Source organism: Callithrix jacchus, chromosome 10 (assembly GCF_049354715.1).
Source record: "Callithrix jacchus isolate 240 chromosome 10, calJac240_pri, whole genome shotgun sequence".
NCBI lineage: Eukaryota > Metazoa > Chordata > Mammalia > Primates > Cebidae > Callithrix > Callithrix jacchus.
Window position 1 is genome coordinate 22,370,316 of NC_133511.1, and position 26,384 is coordinate 22,396,699.

Genomic DNA, 26,384 nt, shown 5'->3' on the forward strand with positions numbered 1-26,384 from the left:
GGCAACACAGATCATAACAGTATCTCTGATCTCAAGGAGTGTACAGCACTGGGGGGCCATGATTACAGTCCTATGAGCACATGTGTACATGTGAGAGGGGCTGGAAATCTTGGATGAAAGAGTGGATTCCTTTTTCAGCTCCTTCCACAGCTTTGCAGAACTCAGGCTTTTTCTGGCTATTGGAAGAGGCAAGGCCGTAATCAATATGTCTTTCTTCCTTTACAAAGATATTATTGACCCACAGGCTTTTGAAAACAAAATTTTTCCCCAGGTGAGAAAACATAAATGGATGAGCTTTGTCTCCCCTGCCATGCCCTCTCTCACTCCTGTGACCCCCTTGTGGCTTCTTGGGTCCCTTCCCCCGTTGCACCTGCTGTTCCATCGCTCTTGTCTGGGTAGCAAAATTTGACTTATCTATCAAGGCCCAGCTCAAATCCTGTCCCTTGGGGCAGAGTTAATCTCCGCTTGGTGACCCACCTGTGTGCTTTAAATGACTGGGGGAGCATGTATATTACAGCTTTATGATTATTTGCTCCGTGTTTGTCTTCTGTCTCAACTGAGCTTCTTGAGGTCAGAGATTTTGTTTTGTCTATCACTGAAGTTCCCAGAGTCTGGGGCACAGGGCCTCGTCCTTGTTAGATGTTCAGCATGTGTGGGATGGATGAATGGATGGGTGGGTGGGCCGACGGATGGTTAGATGAAGGCTCCACTGCCCTCCTTTATGTGATGAAAGGTAGACACTACAAAGATGGCAGCCCTGCACGGAGCTAAGGCCCAGAGACCATGCAAGGCATAGTGTTTCAACAGTGGCTGATGCTGAGTCTGGGCCGCTTTTGCATTTTTATAAATAATCTGAAAAAGGAAGTTCAGACTGAAACTCACATGTCTATGGGTGATACAGAGCTCTTTCGGTAGGGAGGTTCCAAGCCAAAAGGGTAGAGGATGGGAGGATCCCCTAAGATATGAGTGGGCGGATAAGTGGAAGTGGCTTCAGTGTGAGCAAACTCAAACCACTGCATTGAGGCGGAAGTTATCTGAGGTATAAGATGGGCGATTAAGTTTGGCAAGGAAGAGTCACTTCATTCAGTCAATAATTTAAACACCTACTAGGTGCTGGGCTTTGGGCTCAGGCCCATACCGCCTACCCTTGAAGATCTAAGAATCCAATGGATAAGAATGCTTCCAATGTAGTGAGAAAAACAGACAGAAGAAAATAATTAGAGATCAGACTGGAAGGACTAGTAGAAGAAGGGTATAACGTGCTGTGAGGCTTCTGAAAATAGCTGCTTTGCTATCTGTGATTGGGAAGTCTGGAGGATTCATTCATTCTGTACTCATTCTGTACCGTGTGCTCAATTTTGAATGCACGAAGTTAAACAGATATGGAGCCTTAGCTCCAAAGAGCTTACTGTCCACTGGGAGTGATGGAAAGATAAAGTGTGGGAGGGGCCGTGAGAGGGGATTTGTGATTCAGAAAGGATTTCGCTGAATGGTGAAATCTTGGTCTAAAGTCATCCTTTAAATTCATTAGGCAGAAAAGGGGGAGTGTGAACAATCCCAGCAGAAAAAGCAAAGTGGCAAAAGTTCAACAGAGAGAACACCAGGGTGCGTTCTGGAAACTTCAGGGGCTCCCGGCTGAAGCAGAAGCTGCTGAGTGGGGGTGGCCACAGGAGAGGCAGTTGGGCTGACAGGGGCCAAGCACAGGCATGGCCATGGATGCGGGCAGCCTCTGCAGGATCTTAAGTGGGACAGTGATGTGATCTAGATTGGTATTTAAGAAAGATTATTCTAGTCTTGGTGGAGGGTGGACTATAAATCAGAGAATGAAAGGGAGAGTGAAATTAGCAGCCAATAGAACCCCTTAAATCATCCTACTAAGAGCTTATGCACTGAAAACAGAATAAATGAAAAGACCCGGAACCAGTGGAGTGGAATTGTCCTGGTGACAGCAGCCAGTGAGCTTGGGGAATGCCATTCTCTTACTGTGCATGTAAGGCACCATGTGGGGACTGTGCTGAGCTCAGGACCTCAAGGCAGCATTAGACAGGAGGGGAGAAAAGTGCACCAGAGTCCTAGGGAGTCTGGGCTGGGCCATGGCTCTGTGACCTTGGAGTTATCTGACTTGCCTGAGCCCCCGTTGGGACTGCTGTGAGAATGAAGCAGGATAACATATTATAAACAATAGTATCTGCAGCTGGAGTGATGCTGAGTGGTTTAGTTCCTGCACATTAGGAAACAAAGTCAAGGGTGGAGAAGGTCTTTTTCTTTTGAGATGGAGTTTTGCTCTGTCGCCCAGGGTGGAGTGCAATGGCATGATCTCTGCTCACCACAACCTCTGCCTCCTGGTTGAAGCGATTCTCCTGCCTCAGCCTCCACAGTAGCTGGGATTACAGGCGTACACCACCAGGCCCGGCTAATTCATTATATTTTTTATTATACTTTAAGTTTTGGGGTACATGTGCAGAATGTGCAGGTTTGTTACAGAGGTATACATGTGCCTTGGTGGTTTGCTGCCCCCATCAGCCCATCATCTACATTACGTAATTCTCCGAATGTTATCCCTCTCCAATCCCCCCACTCCCCGCTATCCCTCCCCTAACCCCCTCACCCACAGACAGGCCCCAGTGTATGATGTTACCCTCCTTGTGTCCATGTGTTCTCATTGTTCAACACCCACTTATAAGAGAGAACATGTGGTGTTTGGTTTTCTGTTCTTTTGTCAGTTTACTGAGAATGATGGTTTCCAGTTTCATCCATGTCCCTGCAAAGAACATGAACTCTTCCTTTTTTATGGCTGCATAGTATTCCATGGTGTATATATGCCACATCTTCTTTTTCCAGTCTATCATTGATGGGCAATTGGGTTGGTTTCAAGTCTTTGCTATTGTGAACAGCACTGCAGTAAGCACACATGTGCATGTGTCTTTATAACTGAATGATTTATAATCCTTTGGGTATATACCCAGTAATGGGATTGCTGGGTCAAATGGAATTTTTATTTCTAGATCCTTGAGGAATCGCCACACTGTCTCCCACAATGGTTGAATGAATTTACACTCCCACCAACAGCATAAAAGTGTTCCTCTTTCTCCAAATCCTCTTCAGCATCTGTTGTCTCCAGATTTTTTAATGATCGCTATTCTAACTGGTGTGAGGTGATATCTCAATGTGATTTTGATTTGCATTTCTCTAATGACCAGTGAATTCTTTGTATTTTTAGTAGAGACAGGGTTTCACCATGTTGGTCAGGCTGGTGTTAAACTCCTGACCTGTGATCCACCTGCCTTAGCCTCCCAAAGTGCTGGGATTACAGGCATGAGCCACCATGCTCAGCCGAGGTCTTTAAGCTTCTGAAAGCTTTCTTTCTTTCTTTCTTTTTGGAAAGCTTTATTTCTATAGACACAATTAAAATATTAGAGCTGTTCAGTCTGGAAAGTACAAAGGAAGGATGCCAAAGTTTAAGCAAGCTTCATAGCACAGACCTGGAGAACAACGCTAGTCAAACCGCCAGGGTTCAAATCCTGCCTCTGCCACCTAAGATCCATATATGGCCTTGAGTAAGCTATTTAACCTTCCAAAGCCTCTGTTTCCTCATTTGTGTAACACGGATAATAATGAGCTGACTGCTGTGACGGTAAATGACACGATGCAGGTAAAGAGCTTAGTATACCAGTGACACCTGATTAGCTCCTAAGTAGCAGCAGCTATGAAATCATTATCTGGGACAAAGATCTGCACACTGAGTCCCCTGATCCTGCAAAAGGAGAGCAAGAATGCCTCCCTTGTGCTGGAAGAAACACACTGTGGCGAATGAGAAAAGGTGGAGCGACTTCACAGTGGTTCAAAACTGATGAAATCCGTCATTCCAAAAGAATAATTATGGACAACTCCAGACTGTCATTCTGGCCGTCAGTCATAGGTGGGAGCTGAGTAGCAGCTGCTGCCTTTCTTTCATTGTTTTAACGTCATGGATATTATCAAACATTCACAAAAGCAGAGAGGGTGGTGAAAGGAACCCCCATTATCTTCATCCAGCTTCAGTAACGATCAACATACCTCCAGTCTGGTTTCATCCCAGCTGCCCCATAGACGGGTACGTGCCATACCAGCTCCCTGTGCACTCGGAGAATTCTCTTCCTCGCTTGCTTTTCCCTCGGTGGAAATGGAAAACAGCCTGTGGTTAAATGCCATTGAATCTCAGTTTGCTTCCTTTACATTGGGCTGAAGAATTTAAGTTTATGCAGTTTATTATCACAAAGCATTTCTGGACATTTTTATCTTCTCCTTGATTCTTTGAATACTTCAATTTTCTCCCTGCCTGCAGCAGACTGTGAACCCGGCATAAGCCACAAGAGCTCTGCAAGGCTCCATCCAAGGATCGCAGTGACAAGAGGCTAAATGCAAGGCCTGCCTGCTTCCCACTGAACGCTAAGCTGCCAGCCCCAAACTGTGTTGCAGTCCCCAGGTCTCTTGCATGCACCTGTGTTTAGTACTGATTTGCCACTTACCAGGTCTCTAGGATGTCAGCAAGAGTACACGGAAGGAAAGAGAACCCTCATTTTTTTTCTTATTAATTTTGATTTTTTAAAGAACTCATCACCTTTGTGAGAACCCTCAACTTTAGCTGTGCCTACATGGAGAATGTTTTCATGACCAAGACAGTCCAGGACAGCTGTGTGCCTCCTGGCCCTGGAGAGGCCCCAGCACACTGCGCACCCCATACTCTACATAGCAGTATGTGTATCATCGCTGTGAGAGGAAGAGCCTCCTGCTGACACATTGGAAGTACTCAGATCAGATCCCTTGTGGCGTTGGCTGTCATCAGAAGCCCTCCCCTGAGATACAGCTGAATCATGTACTGCATGTCTTTAGTTGGTGTCTAATTTGTGGGGCTGGCAGCCTGGAATGTAGTTACTGCAAATGATACTAATCTCGGAGCTGCATTCCAGAGTGAAGCTGCTTCTATGGATGCCATAATTAGCAGACTTATTATGCATTTGCAAAGCACTTCATGTATTGGCAACACTTGCCTAAAGCCTAGAAAATAATCACAATTGTTTGCATTTGCATTGTGCTTTGCATCTTACATCTGTAATATTAACAAAGAAGGTTTACTGGGTACCCACCGTGCACCAGGCATTGAGTCGGTAAAAACCTTCAAACAACCCTCTCTGTACTGTTACCATTCTCTATTGTCAGATGAGAAGCTGAAGGTTAGCTCTGTTTAGTGAATTGTTCAAGGGCCGCACAACTAGTGAGCAATGGAACGTGATTCAAATCCAGGACTTGCATCTTTTTTTTTTTGAGACAGACCCTCCCTCTGTCGCCCAGGCTGGAGTGCAATGGTGGGATCTCGGCTCACTGTGATCTCCTCCTTGTGGGTTCAAGCAATTGTCCCTGCTTCAGCCTCCTGAGTAGCTGGGACTACAGGCACCCACCACCATGCCTGGCTAATTTTTGTATTTTTAGTAGAGACGGGGTTTCACTATGTTAGCCAGGCTGGTCTTGAATTCCTGACCTCGAGTGATCCACCCGCCTCGGCCTCCCAAAGTGCTGGGATTACAGGCGTGAGCCACTGCACCCAGCCAGGACTGTGCATCTCTTAAGTCCATGGGTCTGACCACTGCACCACACTGTCTTCTAACTCTAACCAAGTAATTGATATTTGGGAGGTAATCATTCTTTATTTTATTTTATTTTTGAGATAAAGTCTCGCTCTGTCCCTCAGGCTGGAATGCAGTGGTGCAGTCTCGGCTCACTGCAGCTTCTGGGCTCAATCTACTTGTGTGCCTCAGCTTCTGAATTAGCTGGAATTACAGGCAAACATCACCACACTTGGCTAATTTTTGTATTTTTAGTAGAGATGGGGTTTTGCCATGTTGGCCAGGGTGGTCTTGAACGCCTGGCCTCAAGTGATACACTGGTTTCGGTCTCCCAAAGTGCTGGGATTACAGGAGTGAGCCACTGCTCCTGGCTAAAGTACTCCTTCTTAATCCACTTTTGTACATGAGATACCAATGCCCAAAGAGTTTTCTTCAAGTCCCAGCTAATGAATAGCAGAGCCAAGTCAGATCCTGTGACCCCATATTCAGTGTTTCTGAGTGCAACTCCTGTTCCTCAGGCTGATGCTGCCTGGGCTAGGGAACAGCTCATCACCATCGGCCTCCCACTGTTGAGATGGGGCTCAGTTGCAGGGTCCCCACCTTTCTTCTTTACTTCTGGCATATTGCTCAGGCTGGTTGGGAGGGACAAGGTGTTTCCCACACTCACAGTTACAGCGTACCCTCAGTTACCCCCACAGAATGTTGTTCTGATTTTGACCTAAACTAGTATTATGTGTGACTGGCACACTAGTATTATGTGTGTTAAGGGCCAGTGACTAATTATTTTACTCTCCGTGAGGTAAGGAGCCAAATCCTATCCATCCTAAAGAGAAAGGGAAAAAGAATTCTTTCCAAAGGAGCCTCATGAAATGAATCTGGAGAAGCTAAGAATCCAGACACTGTCTGCCTTGCACCTGATGGTGGTTAATATCCATTCTGCATCTCCGGAGTCCATTTTTAGCAATGCATTGAAGGCTAACCTAGCAAGCCCAGAGTGACAGTCCCGACTGTTTGCATTTTAAGATCCTAGTTCAAGCTCTAGTTCTGTCACAGTAGGGAAGCTGGGGACACATCACTTGAATATAGAGCCCCCTCATTCTCCACCAGGAAGACTCACATGCTTGCTCCTCTTGTCAACCTCTTAGGAAGGTTGGAGAAACAGGTACTCATATGAACAGGCTTTGAGATCCTTGGCAGAAAGATACAGAAACTCATTTTATTATCATTATCCCTGAGAAAGGTGCATTGAACACTGACAGTGTGATAATTGGGGTAGAGTTGAGCAAACATCAGCATTTCAGTGCCTGACGAGTGGGGTGCGCACCTGCAGGTAGGCAGCGGGAACTGGACCACGTGCCTGGGTTTGGGGCCATGTTGTTAACAACGCTTCCTGGCCTCTCGTGTTTTGGGAACGTGCATAATCTATTGCAGTGCTGTGGCCAACAAAAAAGAGCTTTTAAGTTACACCTGGCAGCATTTATCTCATCATAATTGAAACATTAGATATGATGCCACTCTGTGGATGAGACAATCGAGTCCCTAAAATGTGAAATTCCAGTTCTCTTGCACTGAGGAGTGTCTTCCCAGAAGCCTCCTGTATGCTCCTTGGGAGAATGCTGTCCACGCCCTAGGAGCTAAAGAAGCAGTGAGGTGTGTCACACTCCTTCTCTGCCCTCCCAGCTCTGTTGTCATCTGTCCACTGGAGGCTCATTCCAGTCTGAGATTGGTTGTGGCTTGTCAGGGAGATGCTGGCAGCTTGGCCAGCAGCTGGCTTCAGGGCCACCAACAGAGCCCACCTCCTGGCTTCAGCCTACCCTGTAATTAGGTGTTTTAATCGGGTGTTCTGTTTATACTCGGCCAGAACCGTTGTGCTGGCTGAGGCCTCACGCAAGCAGTGCTGCCTGGCTGCAGCCTGTTCTCCCCTGGGAAGATGGTGTTTATTATGAAGGAGATGGAGTCTGAAGCCACACACCCAGGCCTTCTGCACTGGCCTGGGGGCCTGGCTTGTTTTCCGAGAGAATCTTGTCTGATCATAATGCTCCACTATTCGTTAGAACACCGGTTTTGGGAAACCATGCTCCATATCACATCCATCATTGTATCTCAGGTTAGCCCCATTAGCCTTCTCCAGCGAGAGAAACCTCTAGATGAATTATGGAGTCATGGAGGTTTGATCTAGGGTGAGACCAATTGCTACACCCAAAAGGAGTCAGGTCTCCAAAGTAGAGCCACAAGTAACTAAAACTCTATGTCCTTTTGATTGGGCTGGAATTATATAAACCTAAAGTATAAAAAATGGGAAAATTTGGCCAGGCGCAGTGGCTCACTCCTGTATTCCCAGCACTTTGAGAGGCCGCTGCGGGTGGATCACGAGGTCAGGAGTTCGAGACCAGCCTTGCCAACATGGTGAAACCCCGTCTCTACTAAAAATATAAAAGTTAGCTGGGCATGGTGGTGCAAGCCTATAGTCCCAGCTACTCGGGAGGCTGAGGCAGAAGAATTACTTAGATCTGGGAGGTGGAAGTTGCAGTGAGCCGAGATCACGCCACTTCACTCCAGCCTGGGTAACAAGAGCGAAAACTCCATCTCAATTAAAAAAAAAAAAGGGAAAATTAATTATTATAACTTAATAAACACAAGGTATTTGAAATTTTTATACTAAAATAGGGGTTTCATTGAAGGAATAGTATGCTCCACCTGTATAAAGCTAAACGGTCTTTTCAAACCAAATTTTCTTCCCGTCTTGCCTTGCTGTCCTTATCTATCTGGCCCCATCTAACCCCAGGCCTTCAAGGTCAACACATCCTTCCCCATCCCTCTCCATCCCTTGGTACCCTTGAGATGCCAAGCATTGCCTAAGCACACTCTCTTTGAGTGCTGTCCAGTGCTATTGAAGAGATAAGACACATAAAACAATCAGAGAAAAAGTCCACATAGGAGAACATGTTGTAATGTGCAAGGCCAGGTGGGCATTAAGAATAGCAGGGATAGGCCGGGCATGGTGGCTCATGCCTATAATCCCAGCACTTTGGGAGGCCGAGGCTGGTGGATCACGAGGTCAAGAGATCGAGACCATCCTGGTCATCATGGTGAAACTCCGTCTCCACTAAAAATACAAAAAATTAGCTGGGCATGGTGGCGTGCGCCTGTAATCCCAGCTACTCAGGAGGCTGAGGCAGGAGAATTGCCTGAACCCAGGAGGCGGAGGTTGTGGTGAGCCGAGATCGCACCATTGCACTCCAGCCTGGGTAACAAGAGCGAAACTCCGTCTCAAAAAAAAAGAATAGCAGGGGTTGAGACTCAGATGCTTTAGGTAACGGAGGCAAAAAAAAAAAAAAAAGAATGGCAGGGTTGTAGTGGGCTTGGGTTAGAGATGGTGAGCTCAAGGGAGCAGGTGCAATATGCAGAGACAGAAGGAAAAGCATGGGTAGAACCTGGGTCACACTTGCAACAGGAATAAGGCTTCTTGCCTCAGGAAGTTCCTGCAAAATGAAATAGCAGCTTCCTAAGCAAACAGGGCACATTGCAGCAGCAAATCCCAGAAGGAGTTTGGTCTTGATCTTACAGGCAGCAGGGAGTCATTTTAGTCTTTGCAACATTGGCACATGATCTTAGTGGTATTTTAACGGAATTGTTTTCTTGGAGGTATGCACGATGGATTGAAGTATGATCCCAAGGCAGGGAGAGCAGTTGAAAGAGGCAGCAAAATATTCTCAAGGATTATGGCAGTGGGACTTGAAAGTGACTTGAGGTCAAGGTCAATAACACAAACATCTAACTCTTGATAGTTTCCAGTATGTTCTGTTATATGTTCATGTCATTAATACAAACAACCAACCCTTGAGGATAGTATGATTACTCTCATTTTACAGACCGAAGAGATTGAGATTCAAAGGGGCTAATGGACTTATCCCCACTGCGCTTCCAATTGGAACCTGTGCTAGAATCTGGGTCTTTTCTTTCTCAATCCTCTGTTCCTTCCAATACATTCAACTGCCTCTTCTCTTATTGTTGTTGTTTTTCATATTCCTGACAGTACTCAGCCTAGGAAAATACAAAGGGATGCTCAAAAATCATCTTCAAGTATGAACACCAGAAAAAACCTCTGAGTTTCTGGTGAGGTGCAGTGGCTCACACCAGTAATCCCAGCACTTTGGGAGGCTGAGGTAGGCAGATCACCTGAGGTCAGGAGTTCAAGACCAGCTTCGCCAACATGGTGAAACCCCATCTCTACCAAAAACACAAAAATTAGCTAGGTGTAGTAGCGCATGCCTGTAGTACCAGCTACTCGGGAGGCTGAAGCAGAAGAATGGCTTGAACCCAGGAGGCAGAGGTTACAGTTAGCCGAGATTGTGCCACTGCACTCCAGCCTCGGCAATAGAGCGAGACTCCATCTCAAGAAAAGAAACAGAAAAAAAGAAAAAAAACCCTGAATTTCTTCAAAGAAACCTGCTGCATAATTTTGAATGATTAACATGCCTTCATCAATACTACGGTATTCCCTGCCCTATCCAAACTGCCTGTCCATGAATTCCATAACTGCATTCAACAAATCAGATGCCTGCCCTTGTGAAACTCCTAGTGCAGCAATGTCCAGCTGAATGTTCGGTGACAGTGGGGAGGTTTCATATCTGCACTGCCTGACACGGTAGCCACTAGTACCTGAAACATGGCCAGCGGGATGCGGAACGGACGGTTCCGTTTTATTCAGCCTGTGGCTAGTGGTTACCATTTTGGCCAGCGCACGTCTAATGGAATGGTTTTACAGTCAATACTGAGGGGAACTCCAAAGGTTACCCTCAATTGCTAACAAAGACAAATTACAGGGGAAATGAGTCTTTTCCTAGGAAGAAGGGAGCCTGCCTTTCTGGCTTATCACTACCATTCCAGAAGTGAAGATGGACGTTTTGGCCTCTGTCTTCTCAAGGAAACTGTCTTTCTGATAAGCTAAAATTGGTACCTCATTTTCTTGAAGAATCATTCTTTTGGGGTCTTTACTAGTGAGCACAGAATATTAACTGGAGGATCCCAACCTGTGTTGCATCCGGGAGAACATCTGGTTGGTCAGGCCGTGTATGAGAGGCTTGGAGAGACAGTGTCTGGTATCTTCAAGCTGGAATGAACACATGAGACTTGAGGCTGCCACCTGGAGAGGGTGCTGGAGTTTGAAATGGCTGCTTTATGTTGCACTGAGTATTGTGAGTGTGATTCCTGCTTTGGTATCTGGCGTTGGTTCCCACTGAGGATTCTCCATGAACCCCTCAGTCCCTGAAGGCTGTTCTTCATGATCAGCCCACACCCCAGCCACTCATTGTGATCTAAGGTTAAGGAAACAGCCCAACTTCCTCCCTCTGGTGGATAGAAAAAGAAGAGAATCCACAGCACACAGAAACTCATAGGCTGTCAGAGCTGGAAGGGGCCCTTGAGATCCATGTAAGCCCCTTTTCATTTTTCATGATCCCTGGAAGGTTGGAAGACTTGCCCAAGGTCATACCATTAGTGACAGAGCCAGTACTAGACCCCTGGATATACCACCAGCTCGGGCTTTCCCCCTGTGCTGCACAACAGTCAGTCAAAAGCAATGGAAACCCAGCCTGGCCAACATAGTGAAACTCCATCTCTACTAAAAATACAAAAATCAGCTGGGCATGGTGGCACGCGTCTGTAGTCCCAACTACTTGGGAGACTGAGGCAGGAGACTTGCTTGAACCTGGGAGGTGGAGTTAACAGTGAGTCGAGATTATTGCATCACTGCACTCCAGCCTGGGCAACAGAGCAAGACTTCATCTCAAAAAAAAAAAAAAAGTGGGGGCAGAGTGGAAAGAAGGCACAGATTGGAGTGGTGGAATGGGCAATTGACAAGGACTCACAAATGTAAGTTTTGGTTCTCAGGTAAGCTCTGCACCAAGTCACTATGACCTTAAAGAAGCCATTATTCTCTCTAAGCCTTGGTTCCCTCCACCTTGCAATGGAGAAGTCAGACTACATGGTTCTCCCTTCTCATGGTTCAACGCTGAATAATCTCTGTGTGGGTTTCAATGACGCCTCAGAGCTCTTAAGCATATTTAGTGAAAGCTAATACTCACCATCATTCTCATATTGCGTGTCACCAGGAGTTCAGTTTAATACATGAGCACAAGCATGTGCAGCTCCACTCCTGTCTCTCAGAGCCTCAGTTTCCCACCTCATCCATGCAGAAGGCTCCGGTTACCCACAAAACCGTTGGCCTTTTGGCTTATAGCTTTCTGTGGAAAGGAGCTGAACATTTTCTTTTATTTTAAGGAAAGTGAGGATCAGGTTTGGCTCTGCAGAGAAAGGCATGCTCTCTGCTCTGGTATTGTACTAAAGTGACTCTCAACCCTGAGCTGCTTCTCTCTCCCTCCCACCCCAGGAGGGAGGCCATATCAGCAAGGAGGAAGCAAGGCAGGGGAGAAGTGACTCATTTAGGACCTCCTCTGAACTGGGGACAGAAGTCAGCATAGGCTTTATCAACTCAGGCCTGAGGTCCTATAATTTTAAGATTGGGTATCGGCCGGTCGCGGTGGTTCATGCCTGTAATCCCAGCACTTTGGGAGGCCAAGGTGGGTGGATCACGAAGTCAAGAGATTGAGACCATCCTGGCCAACATGGTGAAACCCCATCTCTACTAAAAAAAAAAAAAAAAAAAAAATATGAGGTATCTATTTAGTTAAAAAAGAAAATGGCTAAAGATAACCCTGGTGTAAACATAGGTAATTAATTATAATCTGCTTCCTTTTTGTGTTCACTGATTAACTGATTGATTCCTGGGGCTTGGAGCTAATTATAGGCGTCTTTTGTACCTAAACATTGCAGTGTTCCTCCCCCATTACCACAGAGGACACTGAATGCAGGAGTTCCTGGGCAATTAATGAGCTGGTTATGGAAGAGGGTCCATTAATTAGGACGGAACGAATCCGTCCCAATTTAGGCATAAGCAGTAACACGTGTTGGCCTAACAGGAATCAAGGCTGACTGTATTCAGGGGTAGCATTTGAGTGTGGCAATAAGAATGAACTATAAGGAAAATTCACAAGAGTGTTTGGCCTTGAAAACTGTGGAGAGTTACCTAGAGCTGAATCAAGTCCTCTTTGTACTCCGGAAATGTGAAACTGACTACGTCTTGATAATTAGAGCCAGTAAATTGAATTGGATTCTTATTCACGTTAAGCTTAATACTGCCTCTTTCTTTAAGCCTCAGGTTCCTGGTCTTTAAAAATTGACTTTAAGGCCTGCCCCGAGGATTAAACAAAATGTTGCTACATAAGCAAATGTGCCTAGCACAGTGCGACATACGCAGTCCTTCTCACGTTGCCTTTTTTCCTGCCTCATCCCCTCTACACCCCATTTATTTCCAGTGTCTGGTTCCTAAATTCCAGGGAAGGGGCCATTTCTGCCTCTTTCGCATTTGATAGCTTCTCTCAAAGGCTGTGGTAGGCCCTGGGGGCAGCCACTGTGGAGGAAGTCAAAGGAGGAAGTTAGACCCCAGGAAAGGATGGCTAAGTTCTGAATAGGAACCACCCATCTCCCAAGCAGTGACCCTACTGGAGAGCCAAAGGCAAGTTGAGGGGTCATCTCTTAGGCTGCTCCCTAAGAAGAGTGTCCTGAAGTCTCTCAGCAAATTAGCCCTGGACCAAGGAGGTTGCACTGGAGCCAAAGGAGATTAAGAAGCACAGTCTAAGTGAAAAAGACAGACGCAGCATGGGAACGTGCAAAGAGCACAATCTGGGGAGTTAGGAGACCTGGCTTCCTGTCCTCATCAAATCACTTGCCTCTGTGAGTCTCAGTTCCTCATCTGTTACATGAGAGGATTGAATTAAGTGATCTTAAGTCTCCAAGGCCTGAAATTCTGTGAGCATTATGTCCTAAATATCATATCTTAATGTATATACTATCATCCAATCCTAAAATCGGAACCTACATATCTTTGCCTACACCCACATACGCTTACTGTCACACCCAGGGGTGCCCCAATTCAGTACTGAGCATGTTACTGTAGATGTAATGGACGGAACTAATTATTATAGACTGGCTAATTATCAGTGGTGCCGTGGGTTGTGGTATTGTGTTGAATTTTGGTGGGGTTTTCATGGAGCTGATAGTCTTTTTTATTTATTTGGGTGGTATGATGGTCGTTTATGGCTATACTACGGTGATGGCTCCTGAGGAGTATCCTGAGACATGAGGGGCGAGTATTGACATCTGCGGAGCTTTATTATGAGGACTATTCATGGAGTCGATGCTGGTTTGGTGAATAGGTGAGCACGGCGGAGTGGGGATCATCACTGATTTTAGCAGCATGCAGAGGTGGATGATTTTTGAGGGTGGGGACAGGTTTGTTGCGTGAAGATTCTGTGGGTGTGGCTGCCTTGTACAGTCATCGGTGCTGATTAGTGGTAATTGCTGGTTGATCATTAGTTGTTAGTATTTGCATTGCGATTATAATAATTGTGTCCCCCCAAAATTCATATGCTGAAATCCTTACCTCCAAGGTGTTGTTTCAGGAGGTGGATAGTACCCTTGTAAAAGAGCTCCCTCCCCTTTTTCACCGTGAAGCTATAGGAAGTTGGAAGTCTGCAACCTGGAAGGGGGCCCTCCCCAGAACTGAGTCATGCTGGAGCCCTGAGCTTGGTCTCATAGCCTCCAAAACTGTGAGAAATAGATTGCTGTTGTTCATAAGCCGCCCCAGTCTACAGCAGTTTTCTGTAGAAGCCCAGATGAATGAAGACAGTATATACCTGATAAATCTAGATAGTTCATGCCGTGTTGTGTTAGACAAATGGGCTGTAGATTCTCAATCCATGGTATAAAATTAATAATCACCTTTTGGTTCCTGTTTCCTTCCCTCCTAAGGCATTGAGAGAGGAGGGCTCAGGAAGGGTAAGAGTTCTGAGTGCTCAGAAGCCCAATGGGAAGACAAGACCTTCTTTAAACACTCAGCCTCCTTTTGAGGAGAAGCTTCCTGGGGGTCCTTTGTCTGGCAAGGGCTTGGGTGTGTTTACCACGTGCCAAAATTTCAGTTGCCAGATTCCCTGAGTGCTGGGAGCTGAGACACAGAAGGAAGGCAAAGATGTGGCCGGGGGGGTGGGGCTGGTCTGGGGGATCATAGTTGGGCCAGCAGACACACGGTTGGCTGGAGAGTTTTGGACCCCTCTCACTTCCTGGCATGTTTGGTAAAGTCCCATTTATTATAATATGTAAAGTACTCCATAAAAGGAGATGTAGTAAATCATTTCGGAAAATGGAGTGTAACCTTTCTTAGCAGCTTAGCCAATGGTGGAACCGGTGGATAGAACTTCCTGGGATTTCAGCTGTAGAGAAAGCTTCCAGAGCATCCACCAAGAATTTTTTTCTTTTTTTGAGACAGTTGTACCTCAGAGCTCTGGACAAGGGAGAGTAGGGCCCTAGTCACACCTCTCCTACATTAATGACTGGAGATGAAGATGGACAAATCTTTTAATCTGTTACCTCCTTTTCCTAATGTGTGAAATAAAAATCATAATGATGTCCTACCCACTTCCTGGGCTATTATGAGAATTCATGAGCGTGATTATATGAAAATCTTAAGAACAGCTTCAGCACTACCATGGCCCTGGTGTTGCACCTCGTTTTCGTAAGTAAGCTCCATTCTTTTCCTCCATAGGAGCAGTCACTGCCTTCTCAGTTTTCTATGTCTTCCTCCAGAGCCTTTCTGAACCCGGGAGGAAGAGGTTGTAGTGAGCTGAGATCGCACCATTGCACTCCAGCCTGGGCATCAAGAAGGAAACTCTGTCTAAAAAAAAAAAAAAATTAGCCAGGCATGGTGGTGCATGCCTGTAGTCCCAGCTACTCAGGAGGCTGAGGCAAGAGAATCGCTTAAACCTGGGAAGTGGAGGTTGCAGTGAGCTGAAATTGTGCCACTGCACTCTAGCCTGGGCAATAGAGCAGGAAAATAGATCACATCTGTGGTCTCATCCTGCGATCACCGTGCGCCTTGTACACACCTGGGAGCACTTCCCCATCAGTTGCCAGCCTTGAGAGGAGTCTGGGGGTTCACTGTTAGCCTCCCCATTCCACAGCACCTCAGAGAGAAACAGGCCTTTTCACTCAATGGACACCCCTGGCCTCAAACCAGCTGGACTTTCCTCTGCAGGAATGCAGAGACTGCATACAGCTAACACTGTTCCTCCCAGATGCCTGATTTCTGTGGTGCGCTGCAGAACCTGTAACCCAGGAACAGAATCTCCTGGACTGACAGTCAGAGACTGACGCCTTAGACATGAAATGGAACCGAGCGGCTAGAGAACTAACTCACATTCCACTCCATCCTCAGGTATCTCTCAGAGAAAGAGTGTGTGGAAGCCTGCAGAAATGATAAAGTCCTGGAGAGAAGTTGGTCATAAAACTATAACTCATGGTCATATTTATTGAGCTTCTATTAAGGGTAGGTGACTGTGTGAAGTGTTATTAGGTTGGTGCAAAATTAAGTGTGGTTTTCACCATTATTTTGTTTGTTTGTTTTTGAGACAGAAGCTCACTCTGTCCCCCAGGCTGGAGTGCAGTGGCGCAATCTTGGCTCACTGAACCTCTGCCTCCCGGGTTCAAGCGATTCTCCTGCCTCAGCTTCCCAAGTACCTGGGATTATAGGCATGTGCCACCACACCCAGCTAATTTTTGTATTTTTAGTAGAGACGGGTTTCACCATGTTGGTCAGCCTGGTCTCGAACTCCTGACCTCAAATGATCCTCCCACCTCAGCCTCCGAAAGTGCTGGGATTACAGGTGTGATCCACCGCGCCTGACCGGTTTTTACCGTTACTTTCAATGACAAAAACCACAATTACTTTTGCACCTACCTAATAACATCTGTGATCTCATTCTGGGATCACCGTGCCCCTGGCTTGCTGTTGTCCTTGGGTACGACAGAGACAATCTTCTGATCCTCTGTTTCCTAGGGAATAATAATAGTTCACTGCACACAATTGAGAGACCTTTTGAAACTTACTCCCTCCGGAGGTATTCAGATGGGCAGGGATGTTACTACTCTGCCGATTAGGGAATAAAGGCTTCAGAGAGAGCGCTAGTGACTTGATCTGAGGAACTCCGAGGAACTCCGAGAAAGAAGGCAGCCCTGGCCAGCCTCTCCCAGAGCCTGACTGTGGACACCAGCTCAGAGCTGTCACTCCTCTCTTAGGATACCTCCCGCTCAGCAGAAACGCACACCCTCTGTTGACAGCCTAGATGACAACAGATAGTGGGAAATGTTGCTTTCATCTTCTCCACGCCTGCTGAGAGTTCTCAGTGACTCCCCATTCTCTTCTTCATCAAATCTAAACTCCCCTGCCTGGCTCCCAACAATCTGCGTCGTGCGTCATCTTCAGTAGACTCTGCCACCATCACCCATTCCTGGGTGGTTTCTACCTGTGCGCCTTTACTTATCCTTATCTGAGGGGCTTTTCTTTCTCCCTAAATCCTATGCATTCCTTAAGACCTTTCCAGATGGTTGTATATTATTTTAGCTGAGAAAGAATCTGGGTCTTCTGGTTCCCAGTCTTGAAATATTTCTATTGGCATGGAATTTAGAGACATTTATTCCAGGAAAATGCAAAGATTCATTAGTAATATGCATAGGGGTATGTGCAAAGGTTGTTTCTGTTAAGTACCTAATACATGCCAAACATTGTGCTGAGCTCTTCAAATACATTATGCGATATTCATCATTATTCTACCCTGTAAGGCAGTTATTATCACCATTTAAGAGACTGGGAAAGTGAGTTTTAGGATAATTAACTTGTCCACGGTCCCATAGCTAATGAGAGATTTGCTCCCAAGAATGTGCTCCCACCTGTGCCTCTGCGAAAAAAATCATTGATCTCGGGGAGCAGAAAGGCATTGTCTAGATGCTAGAGGAACACATAACAGAGGCAAAGAGAAATGTATTTTATTATGTCACCACCCATGGTCTAATGGCTGGTTTCCCAATTACAAACTGCTGCCTCTCAACAGCAGAGGCCAGAGTTCCAGCCCCTTTTTAGCAAGAACAAACCAAGGCTTCCTATATGGGCTGCTGGGCCCTGCCACATAAAAACATCGGGAAACCTAAACAGCATTTTCCCTGCTAACCACCCCCTAAGGAGGACTGCCTAATAGGCTCTTTATGGGTTGGAAAACAGTCTTGTTGATAGGAGAGAAAGGCCTCCCCCACAGGTTGGCGGCCTTCAGTTGGAAGACCTGCTTAAGTCCCCAAATAGCTCAGGAAATTTTTTTTTCCTTTCTCTGATTAGCTTTATAAAAAAGCCCAGAGCATTTTTCTTCCCTTTGGCTGGCCTTAGTGGTAATGTCCCCAGCAGGCCTGCTATCCCATTGATTGTGGGATGTGCAGCTCTCAAACTGGACAACAGCTGAAAGCAGAAGCCATTAACTCCAGCTAACTGAAAGGGTTCACCGCCAGGAGACTGATTCTGAAATTGAGTCTTTATGATCAATATATCTTTCTCCATTAGTTTCATTTCCTCTGAAGGAAATGGGTAGGGCCATTATGGTGATATTTACTGACAGGCTTCTCTACTGTCCTCTCTCAGTATCATGGGGAGGAGGATAGGGGAGAGGGGGCACGACTTCAGAGATGAGATTGTGCAACTGAACCGCCTAGGCTCTTTGGAAGCCTATTTTACTGGCCTTGGTGATAAAAAGTAGCTGGACTTCCTTGTGTGAAAGTGATAGAATAAATACTTTGATTATGTAAGAAAGAGTGAACAACTCTACCAGGTGCAGAAAAGGGTGACATGAATTTGAGTATCGTTGGAAAGAGTTTGGACACGTGGAAAAACTTCCTGAGTGCAAGGGGCATTAGGCAACCCAGAGACATTGCTGGATCTCCTACTCTTAATGTCCATGAGAAAAGGAGAAAGTCCTTCAAAGGTCAAGGATGGTCTAAGGTACAGTCTCATCAGGCCAGAAGGGGAATGGACAGGATGGTCCTAAGATCCTTTGCAGTCAGGGAATCGCTGTTGATCACTTATGGTTGCTTTTGAGGACCTCAGAACACTTTATAGATGTCAGACCTTTCTTTGTTGATCTTTCTGTGGACTTGTAATCACCTCCTTTTTGAAAATTAAAAAATGAAAGCATCAAAGTAAGAAATGACTTCCTTTGGGACGAAGACACCTACCCATGTTCCAGCTCCTGCAAGTACCTACTAGAGGCAGCTGCATGTGGCCAGTCCCTGATTTTACTTTAGCCTGGAAGGCTTGGCTGAAATCCCACTGCTTCCCCTCCTCGGCTTATGCAGCTCTTAGCTATTCCTCCAGTGCTTCTCCAACACTTGGTCTCTGACGATTAAAGGTGGGACTGAATTGCATGGCTCTTATTGGCCACCAGTAGCTGAGAGAGTGACTCTATCAGAAACTGAAGCATCAGCTAACAGATAGTGGTAGATGAGAGGTGCTGTTGTGTGTGAATTCAAGGAATTAGGTTAGCTGCTCTGCCAGCATCTTCCATCCCTGGTCACTGGAGTGCCTGGAAGCAGGTTGCCTCTGCTCTGCACTTGGGGTAGATTCCATTCCTCGAACCAGCCTAAGCCAACAGGAGAGAAAAAGGAAGCATACTGATTATAGCGTGGGGTGGAACTGAAACTTTACCAAAGAAAAAAAAGTAGAATTCAAGAGGAGTGGGTATTTAGCTAAAACCTATAAAGCAAGTCCATTCTGATGCATAGAAAAAATGCGGAGGGAAGCTATCCTTTTTAGATTAACAGGATTTGTTGTTTTATAGTCATAAAAGCTCTTTTTTTTTCATGTCTAGACTTGCACCCACAGAGACTAGGTTCAGTTTTATTCACTTTTGTCTTTGGAAGATAAGAAGGAAAGCCTCTGCTGATTTAGCTAAGGTAGATGTCAGGGGCACAAGCCCTAAGACAGAGAGGCAGACACTGAAATTCTGAATATCACCCACTTCCTCTCTGTCCAGGAGCCCCATTCCAGCCTGGAAGACACCAAGGGTCTGGAGTAGAGATCCATGATTATGCCTAAAGAAAGGCTTATTGGCCACTTCCTCCTGAGTTTCCAGGGAAGAGCGAGCACTTGCGACTCTTCTCAAGGCTCTGGGCTTACTGCTTCAATGCTGGTGAGTGGGACTCTCGCTTTGACCTGAGACTCAAGGATTCCAGCTCATCCAAGTGACTTAGAGGGTGAAGGGTAAGAAAGAGTTGGTCCGGCTGCTTGCTCAGACATGACAGGACATAGCAGGTACTTCAGAAGAGGAGTGACGGCTTTTTCATAGGGGTGAGTTCCACCTCAGTGGAGGAAGAAGTTCAGCGGACTAGAAGTGGTTGATCATTAATTAACCGCTCTGGCAACCACTGCCTGAAGGATCGCTGGCTCTCAGCCCATTGGGTTACTGGATGCTTTGTGTCTAGCCCCCATCTCCAACATGTAAGTCTTTTGGAAGCCTCATGCCTGGGAGCCCACATATGTTTAAGTTCTGGACCTGGAGCCCAGGCTGCTCCTGGGCTGTGATTGTGGCTCCATTGTCTTTACCCTCCCTTTACACAGCTGCATGTGACATAGTCTCCTTCCCATGCCATTGCCTGCGGCCACTCTACACATCATTTCCTGCTTAGCTTAAGATTGTGGCAGGTTAGGCGTTATCTGAGGTATGTAGTCTCCTGTATTAGTCACCCAGAGCGGCTGGTGCACTGCAGAAGAGTGATGTCCTTTCACTAGGCTGTGAAGGCTGCCTGTCTTAAGGGAAGAAGCAAAAGGAGAGGGGCAGGGTAGCCGCTGTAGACACCCAGGGTCCTTCTCAGCAGAATGAGTGGGGGGAGAAGCATCTCAAAGTGAGATGGTGGTCTCCATGAGTCAAGAGCGATCATGAACTGCCTTATCTTCTTCTGCCAGGAATTTAGATATAGTTGCCAATTAGGAGAAGTGGCATAAGTGATATAAAATAGGATAATAGTAACAAGCATCTTTGCTTGGCTATGACGTGCATTAGACATGTTTTACCTACCTCTAGACTCAGTTGTGCTCCTAGTCTCCCACCACCCACTCATGTCCCCAGCCCCTTCCCCTCAGTAGTCCTATTGACAGGAGTCTGGAGAAGACGCAGCTGTGGGTATAGAAGAGCCCAGACTTCTATTAATAGTAATCTCTGATAGTAAGCGTTTTTATTTTTTTGAGATGGGGTCTCACTGTCGCCAAGGCTGGAGTGCAATGGTGCGATCTCGGCTCACTGCAACCTCTGCCTCTGCCTGTAGCTGGGACTACAGGCGAATGCTATCAAACCTGGCTAATTTTTGTATCTTTAGTAGAGAAGGGGTTTCACTATGTTGGCCAGGATGGTCTCCATCTCTTGACCTCGTGATCCGCCTGCCTCAGCCTCCCAAAGTGCTGGTATTATGGGCGCGAGCCATTGTGCCCAGCCCAAGGCCAGTGTCTTAATGATCTCTCTGTGTTTATTTGGACCTTAAACATGGACCTCAGGTGCTGAATAAATGGCTCTTGACTTGTAGATGTTGACTTGCATGCCTGCTGTGTGGCCTGAAACCTCAGTTTCCTCATCTGTAATAGTATAAAAATGACTGGTAGCCTGGGAGCCCTTCTGAGTAGTTCGCTATATGGGATGATCTTCATGCATCCTTCTCGGGAGAGATTTTTTCCTCCACAAATCTCAAGCAGCCTTCAGTCTTGCTGCCACATTGCTTAACTGAGAAAGTACAGGGAACAGAGAAGTAGATATCCCAGACCTGATGGCTTCATTTGGTGACTAGCTATAGACAGTGTCCTTCCCACCACCATAACCAGTGACTCTCCTGTCAAGAGGGCACTCTGTGGAGAAGCAGAAATGCTGTGTCCGTGAGGAATGTCTGGATGGAGTGAGGATTCAAATACCATATTGGGGTCAGGAGTTTTGGGTACCAAATCATGTATTTACTCATATATATATATATATAATTTTGGGTAGCAAGTCATCATCACATACATACATACATATATACATACATACAAGACTATATATATATGTACTTTTTTTTTCTTTCTGAGACTGAGTCTTACTCTATCACCAGGCTGGAGTGCAGTGGCACAATCTCAGTTTACTGCAACCTCTGCCTCTGGGTTCAAGCGATTCTCCTGCCTCAGCCTCCCGAGTGGCTGGGACTACAGGCACCCATCACCATGCCCTGCTAATTTTTGTATTTTTGGTAGAAACATGGTTTCACTCTGTTGGCCAAGCTAGTCTCAAACTCCTGACCTCAAGTAATTCTCCTGCCTTGGCCTCCCAAAATGCTGGGATTATAGTTGTGAGCTACCACACCCAGTCTATTTACTCATATATTTACAAAACAAAATTAAATATTTGATCCTCCCAAAATTCAGTATACTTATTTCACTGATTTATGGACTTTTAATCACAACCTCTAGAACCAGCCCCTGTTATGGGACAACCAGAGATGACTTGGATGCTGGCCAGTCAGGACAGAGCCACCCAGGTGCATCGAGGTTCCTAACAATACCGGCTTCATAAGCTTGTCATGAGGTAGCTTAATCCATTTGTATTAGCTCCATACCTGAGGCTGGGTTATCTATAACAAAAAGACATTTATTTGGCTCATAGTTCTGCAGACTATACGAGAAGCACGACTCCAGCATCAGCTTGAGGTTCTCTCAAGAACCTCAGGAAGCTTCCACTTATGACAGAAGGCAAGGGGAGGAAACATGATCCGGAGAGAGGAAGGGAGAGAGACTGGGGAGAAGCTGCCAGGTGTTTTTCAACAACCAGCTCTTGTGGAAACAAAGAGTGAGAACTCACTCCCAGGAGACTGACTCCAGGCCATTCATGAGGAATCCACCTCTGTGATCCAAACACCTCCCACCAGGCCCCACCTCCAACACTGGAGATCAAATTCCAACATAAGGCTGGGCGTGGTGGCTCACGCCTGTAATCCCAGCACTTCAGGAGACCGAGGTGGGTGGATTGCTTGAGGTCAGGAGTTCGAGACCAACCTGGCCAACATGGTAAAACCCCATCTCTTAAAAAAAAAAAAAAAAAAAAAATTCCAACATAAGACTTGGAGCGGCCAAGCAAACCACAGCATAAAGGTTTAAAATCTGAAGTGCCTGGTACATAAAGGCCCTTGATCATGATTGATTCCCTTATTCTTATTTTTCTTCTACTAGAGAAGCAAAGAGGTGGAGAGTCACCTGTGTGCCCTCTGTTCTCAAGATGGCCACCAGCCCCAGGCACTCTGTTGAGTATCCTGTGAGAATGCTGGTCACTGATTGAGCGATTCACAGCGTGCAACAAAAGGTTCTGGTATTTCGACCTAAAACCACTTTATGAAAAAGTATTGTTTTCCAAATACACCTCAGAAGAATACCTCCATCTTCCTCGTGGCAACAGTAACCACTGTGTGGCTGGACTCTCCAACCAGGAAAAATAGGAGTTGGCTTCGACTTCAGTTTTCCCATCCCCCGGTTCATTGCCAACTTTATTTTTTAATTTTTTTAGAGATGGGGTTTCTCCATATTGGCCAGGCTGGTCTCGAACTCCTGACCTCAGGTGATCCGCCTGCCTTAGCCTCCCAAAGTGCTGGGATTACAGGTGTGAGCCACTGCACCTAGCTCATTGTCAACTTTTAAACTGATTTTGAGGGAGGAGAATGAGGCATCTGATGAATTAGGTTATCTTTTAATTGAATTCAAACTGTTAGGTGTAGAAAACTTAACAACTGGTATCCTGGAGGTTGAGAACATTTTTAAACATATTATAGTTAATATTAAATGTTTCCAAATTTAAAATCATCTTAGCTACATGAAGGAGAGATATAATTTAATTTTGGTTGCCTAGGGAGTTTCATCCACTTGAAGGATTACATACTTGACCCTGTGCCTTCTCATTTCCTACAAGAACAAGTGAGTCCTTGGTCACAGGGAAGCAATGCATGGAACAGGTGCGGTGCCTGCCACCATGAGTATGAGTCCACCAGCAATCAAAGCCAAGGTTAATACAGCTCCAAGTAACTAGAAAGCCCAACAAATTAGTCTTCTACTTAACTGAATCGGTCTTACTATTTTGAGGGAATATATTTTTCATTCCATTAGCCTACGTATTGTCTCTGGCTTTTGTGTCCGACTCTCTCTAAGGCTGTGAACTCTATGGGTAGGGACCATGCTTTCCTCCTCTTTTTGCATCCCGTGATGATTCAGGGGCTTTGCTTTTGGTTTTCATTTAGTTTCCTGGTAAGAGTTCCTTAGGAGGAGAAGAAAAAAGAGAGTAGAATGAAAAGAAAGAGGGAGAGGAGGGAGGGAAAGAAGGAAGGAAGAAAGCAAGAGAGAGAAGGAGGAAAAGGAGGGAGGGAAGGCAGAAAGAAGGAATGCTGCTTTGTCTCAGGCAGACTAATGGGAAAGCGATTTTTCCTTGCCAACCTCCTTCAAGGGCATGAGAGGTATCTCTGTGACCCTGCGGCCAGGCCAACCTTGAATTCAAAAATCCTTGGAGCTGAGGGTATAAAGTAGGAAGAATCGCCCCAACCCCCAGGGCTGCAGGGCCTTTGTCGGGCTGCTGGCACCTCCCCTGTGGGAAGGACCTCTGCTCCTCTGTTTTTTTTAATTAGCCATTATTTGTGCTATTCTTCTCCATCCTTAGTTGGCATGAGAGTTTTTACACTATTTCTTTTTCATATTCTGCTACAAATGAACTCTACACATTATTGGAAAGGTTAGGGCTAGGATCAGAAGTCAAATTTAGGTTCACACATGCTAAAACTTCAACAATTCACATTTCACCACTTCTAACCAGGAAGGTGCTATTGAAATCATTGATTGCTGTCATTTGTTGCTATAATCCAATGGGTGCATTTTAGTTTAAAAGGATATGCCTCCTTTATCTCCTCAAGGTCTCAGACAGTCTCTGAGTAAACTCTCTGCCAACTCCTGAGTCACTCTGAGGGTAGCAGATGTGCAGGCTCAGTCTGGGGTTTGCAGTCCACCCCACATACTCCCACTTGCCCTTGGCATTGGCCCCATGGGTGGACCATGGAGGAGGGTGCTCTATGGCAACAGTTTTCCTTCAGCAGAGTGGAGAGGGGGAGACTTGTTCTGCCGTGCCCATGTTCAGTCTTTTCTGTGGGTAGAGTTCTGGGAATGTGCTTAGCCCAAATCAATGCCAGCCTGGCAGTGGGTGTAGGGCCAGCGAGGTTTGTGTGTGGCTCATGACCTTAGGGAAAATGAGATTTTACTCCTGTAACCTCCTGCCTGGAGAATTTTACACCCCTGTTTCAGATAGGTAACAACTTTCTTGAAGCTTTCAAGAATGAAAATAAAAACTTTAAAGTACAGGTTGCCAGAACGTCCTTCCTGGTAGCTAACTTGAGCGCTTTGTGCTTATTTTATTTTGGCGACCCCCCCCTCCGACCCGGGAGCATGTGCACCTGACACGATAACCTTCCACCAAACCGGGGACCTCTCAGATCTCGGCTTTTCAGAACAAAGACTTTGGATTTCCTTGGCCTTTCATCATCATCTTATCACCCAAACCTTTCATTATCTTTTTCAATTTTTCTTTGAACTCTTTCCAAAACTTGTCTTTTGAGTTAGAGAGACCATAACTTAATTAGATCTTTCATTTCCAGAGGATACTCCTAGTACCTCGGAAGAAATAAATTAAATTTCAGTCGGATATATTTCATTGGGGGAAGGGTGTAGAAAAAAAGAAATTGGATTCGTTATATAAATAGCACGTTGTCTGGTGCCACAAATGAGTTTTCCTTTTCCCAGTTGTTTTTGGAACAATGGGTCCTTTTTTGATGACTTTAATTCCTCAGAGATTCTAACCTCTAAAAGGTCATGATTTGTGTTCTTTTGTGGGTACATGGCTTCTATACTGAGAATAAGCAAGATGTGTGGCCTCCAATTGGTAAGTCATGAGGAAACAGACAAGGCTGCAACTAAGCACCTTGTCAAAGCGTGGGAATGAGCGTGTGTGGGTGTCTGTGCTCCTAGCCTTTTCTGCACCAGCTGTTCCAAGGGGAGCAGAGGGGGCTGTCTTGCTTCTCCGTAACTTTGTCTCCCTGTAAGTAAACTTGTCTTTTACAATGCTGTTCTCATTAGCTGTGCAGACTTCCTCATACTGATCATTTGGTATCTGTGCAGAGACTTTCATGGGGGAAGGGACAGTCTTTAACTTATCTTAAAACCATCTCTCTGTGGAGCAGAACAACAGAGACTAGCCTTTGCTCAGCCATCACTCCAGTCAGGCTGCTTAAAGCATATTTCGTCACTTCTTTCCACCTGGCTTTTGGCTTGTGTCAAATGAAGAAGTTGGGATCTCTGAGGTCCCTTCCAATCCAACCCTGCGATTCTCACAGCATCGGTCATCTAGTTGTTCCATAGAAGGGTAGGGCAAGGAAGGAGGGGGTGGGTTTAGCAGCCAGTTGGGGAAAGGATGCTTGCAGAGAGTGTCAGTGTAACTCAGATTCCCACTCATCTCTTCTCCCTCCCAAGGATCCTGAATCAACTTAGTGTGAAGGGACAAGAAAGAGCACCTATTGATCACCTATGATAGGTCAGACGCTAAGACTCCTTCTCTACACTGGCTCATTTAATCTTTACATCTTACTATAGAATAGATCTACCAGGTGTTTTCCACCTCAGCAACCACCACATGCCCATCCACCCCACCCAGATATGTCTACACCCTCAGATTTCACTTGAAATGTTCCATCCTTAGTGCAGCCTTCCCCAGCTGCTCAGACCAGGTTAGAACTCCCTGTCCTATGTTCTTATGT

General features: G+C 45.9%; 1 protein-coding gene across 5 annotated transcripts in view; it reads left to right on the top strand.

Annotated features, from left to right (window-relative positions):
- UBASH3B (ubiquitin associated and SH3 domain containing B) overlaps window positions 1-26,384 on the top strand; it is a 160,284-nt gene that overhangs the window by 92,086 nt on the left and 41,814 nt on the right. Inside the window, exon 1 of one of the 5 annotated variants that reach the window (XM_035264898.3) lies at window positions 13,752-13,879. The exons of the other annotated variants lie outside the window; for them this stretch is intronic. Within the exon in view, the coding sequence (XP_035120789.1) occupies window positions 13,839-13,879 (41 nt within the window). The 5' untranslated portion in view covers window positions 13,752-13,838. Of the gene's footprint in view, window positions 1-13,751; window positions 13,880-26,384 lie in introns of those variants that run through there. 5 annotated transcript variants of the gene reach the window in all.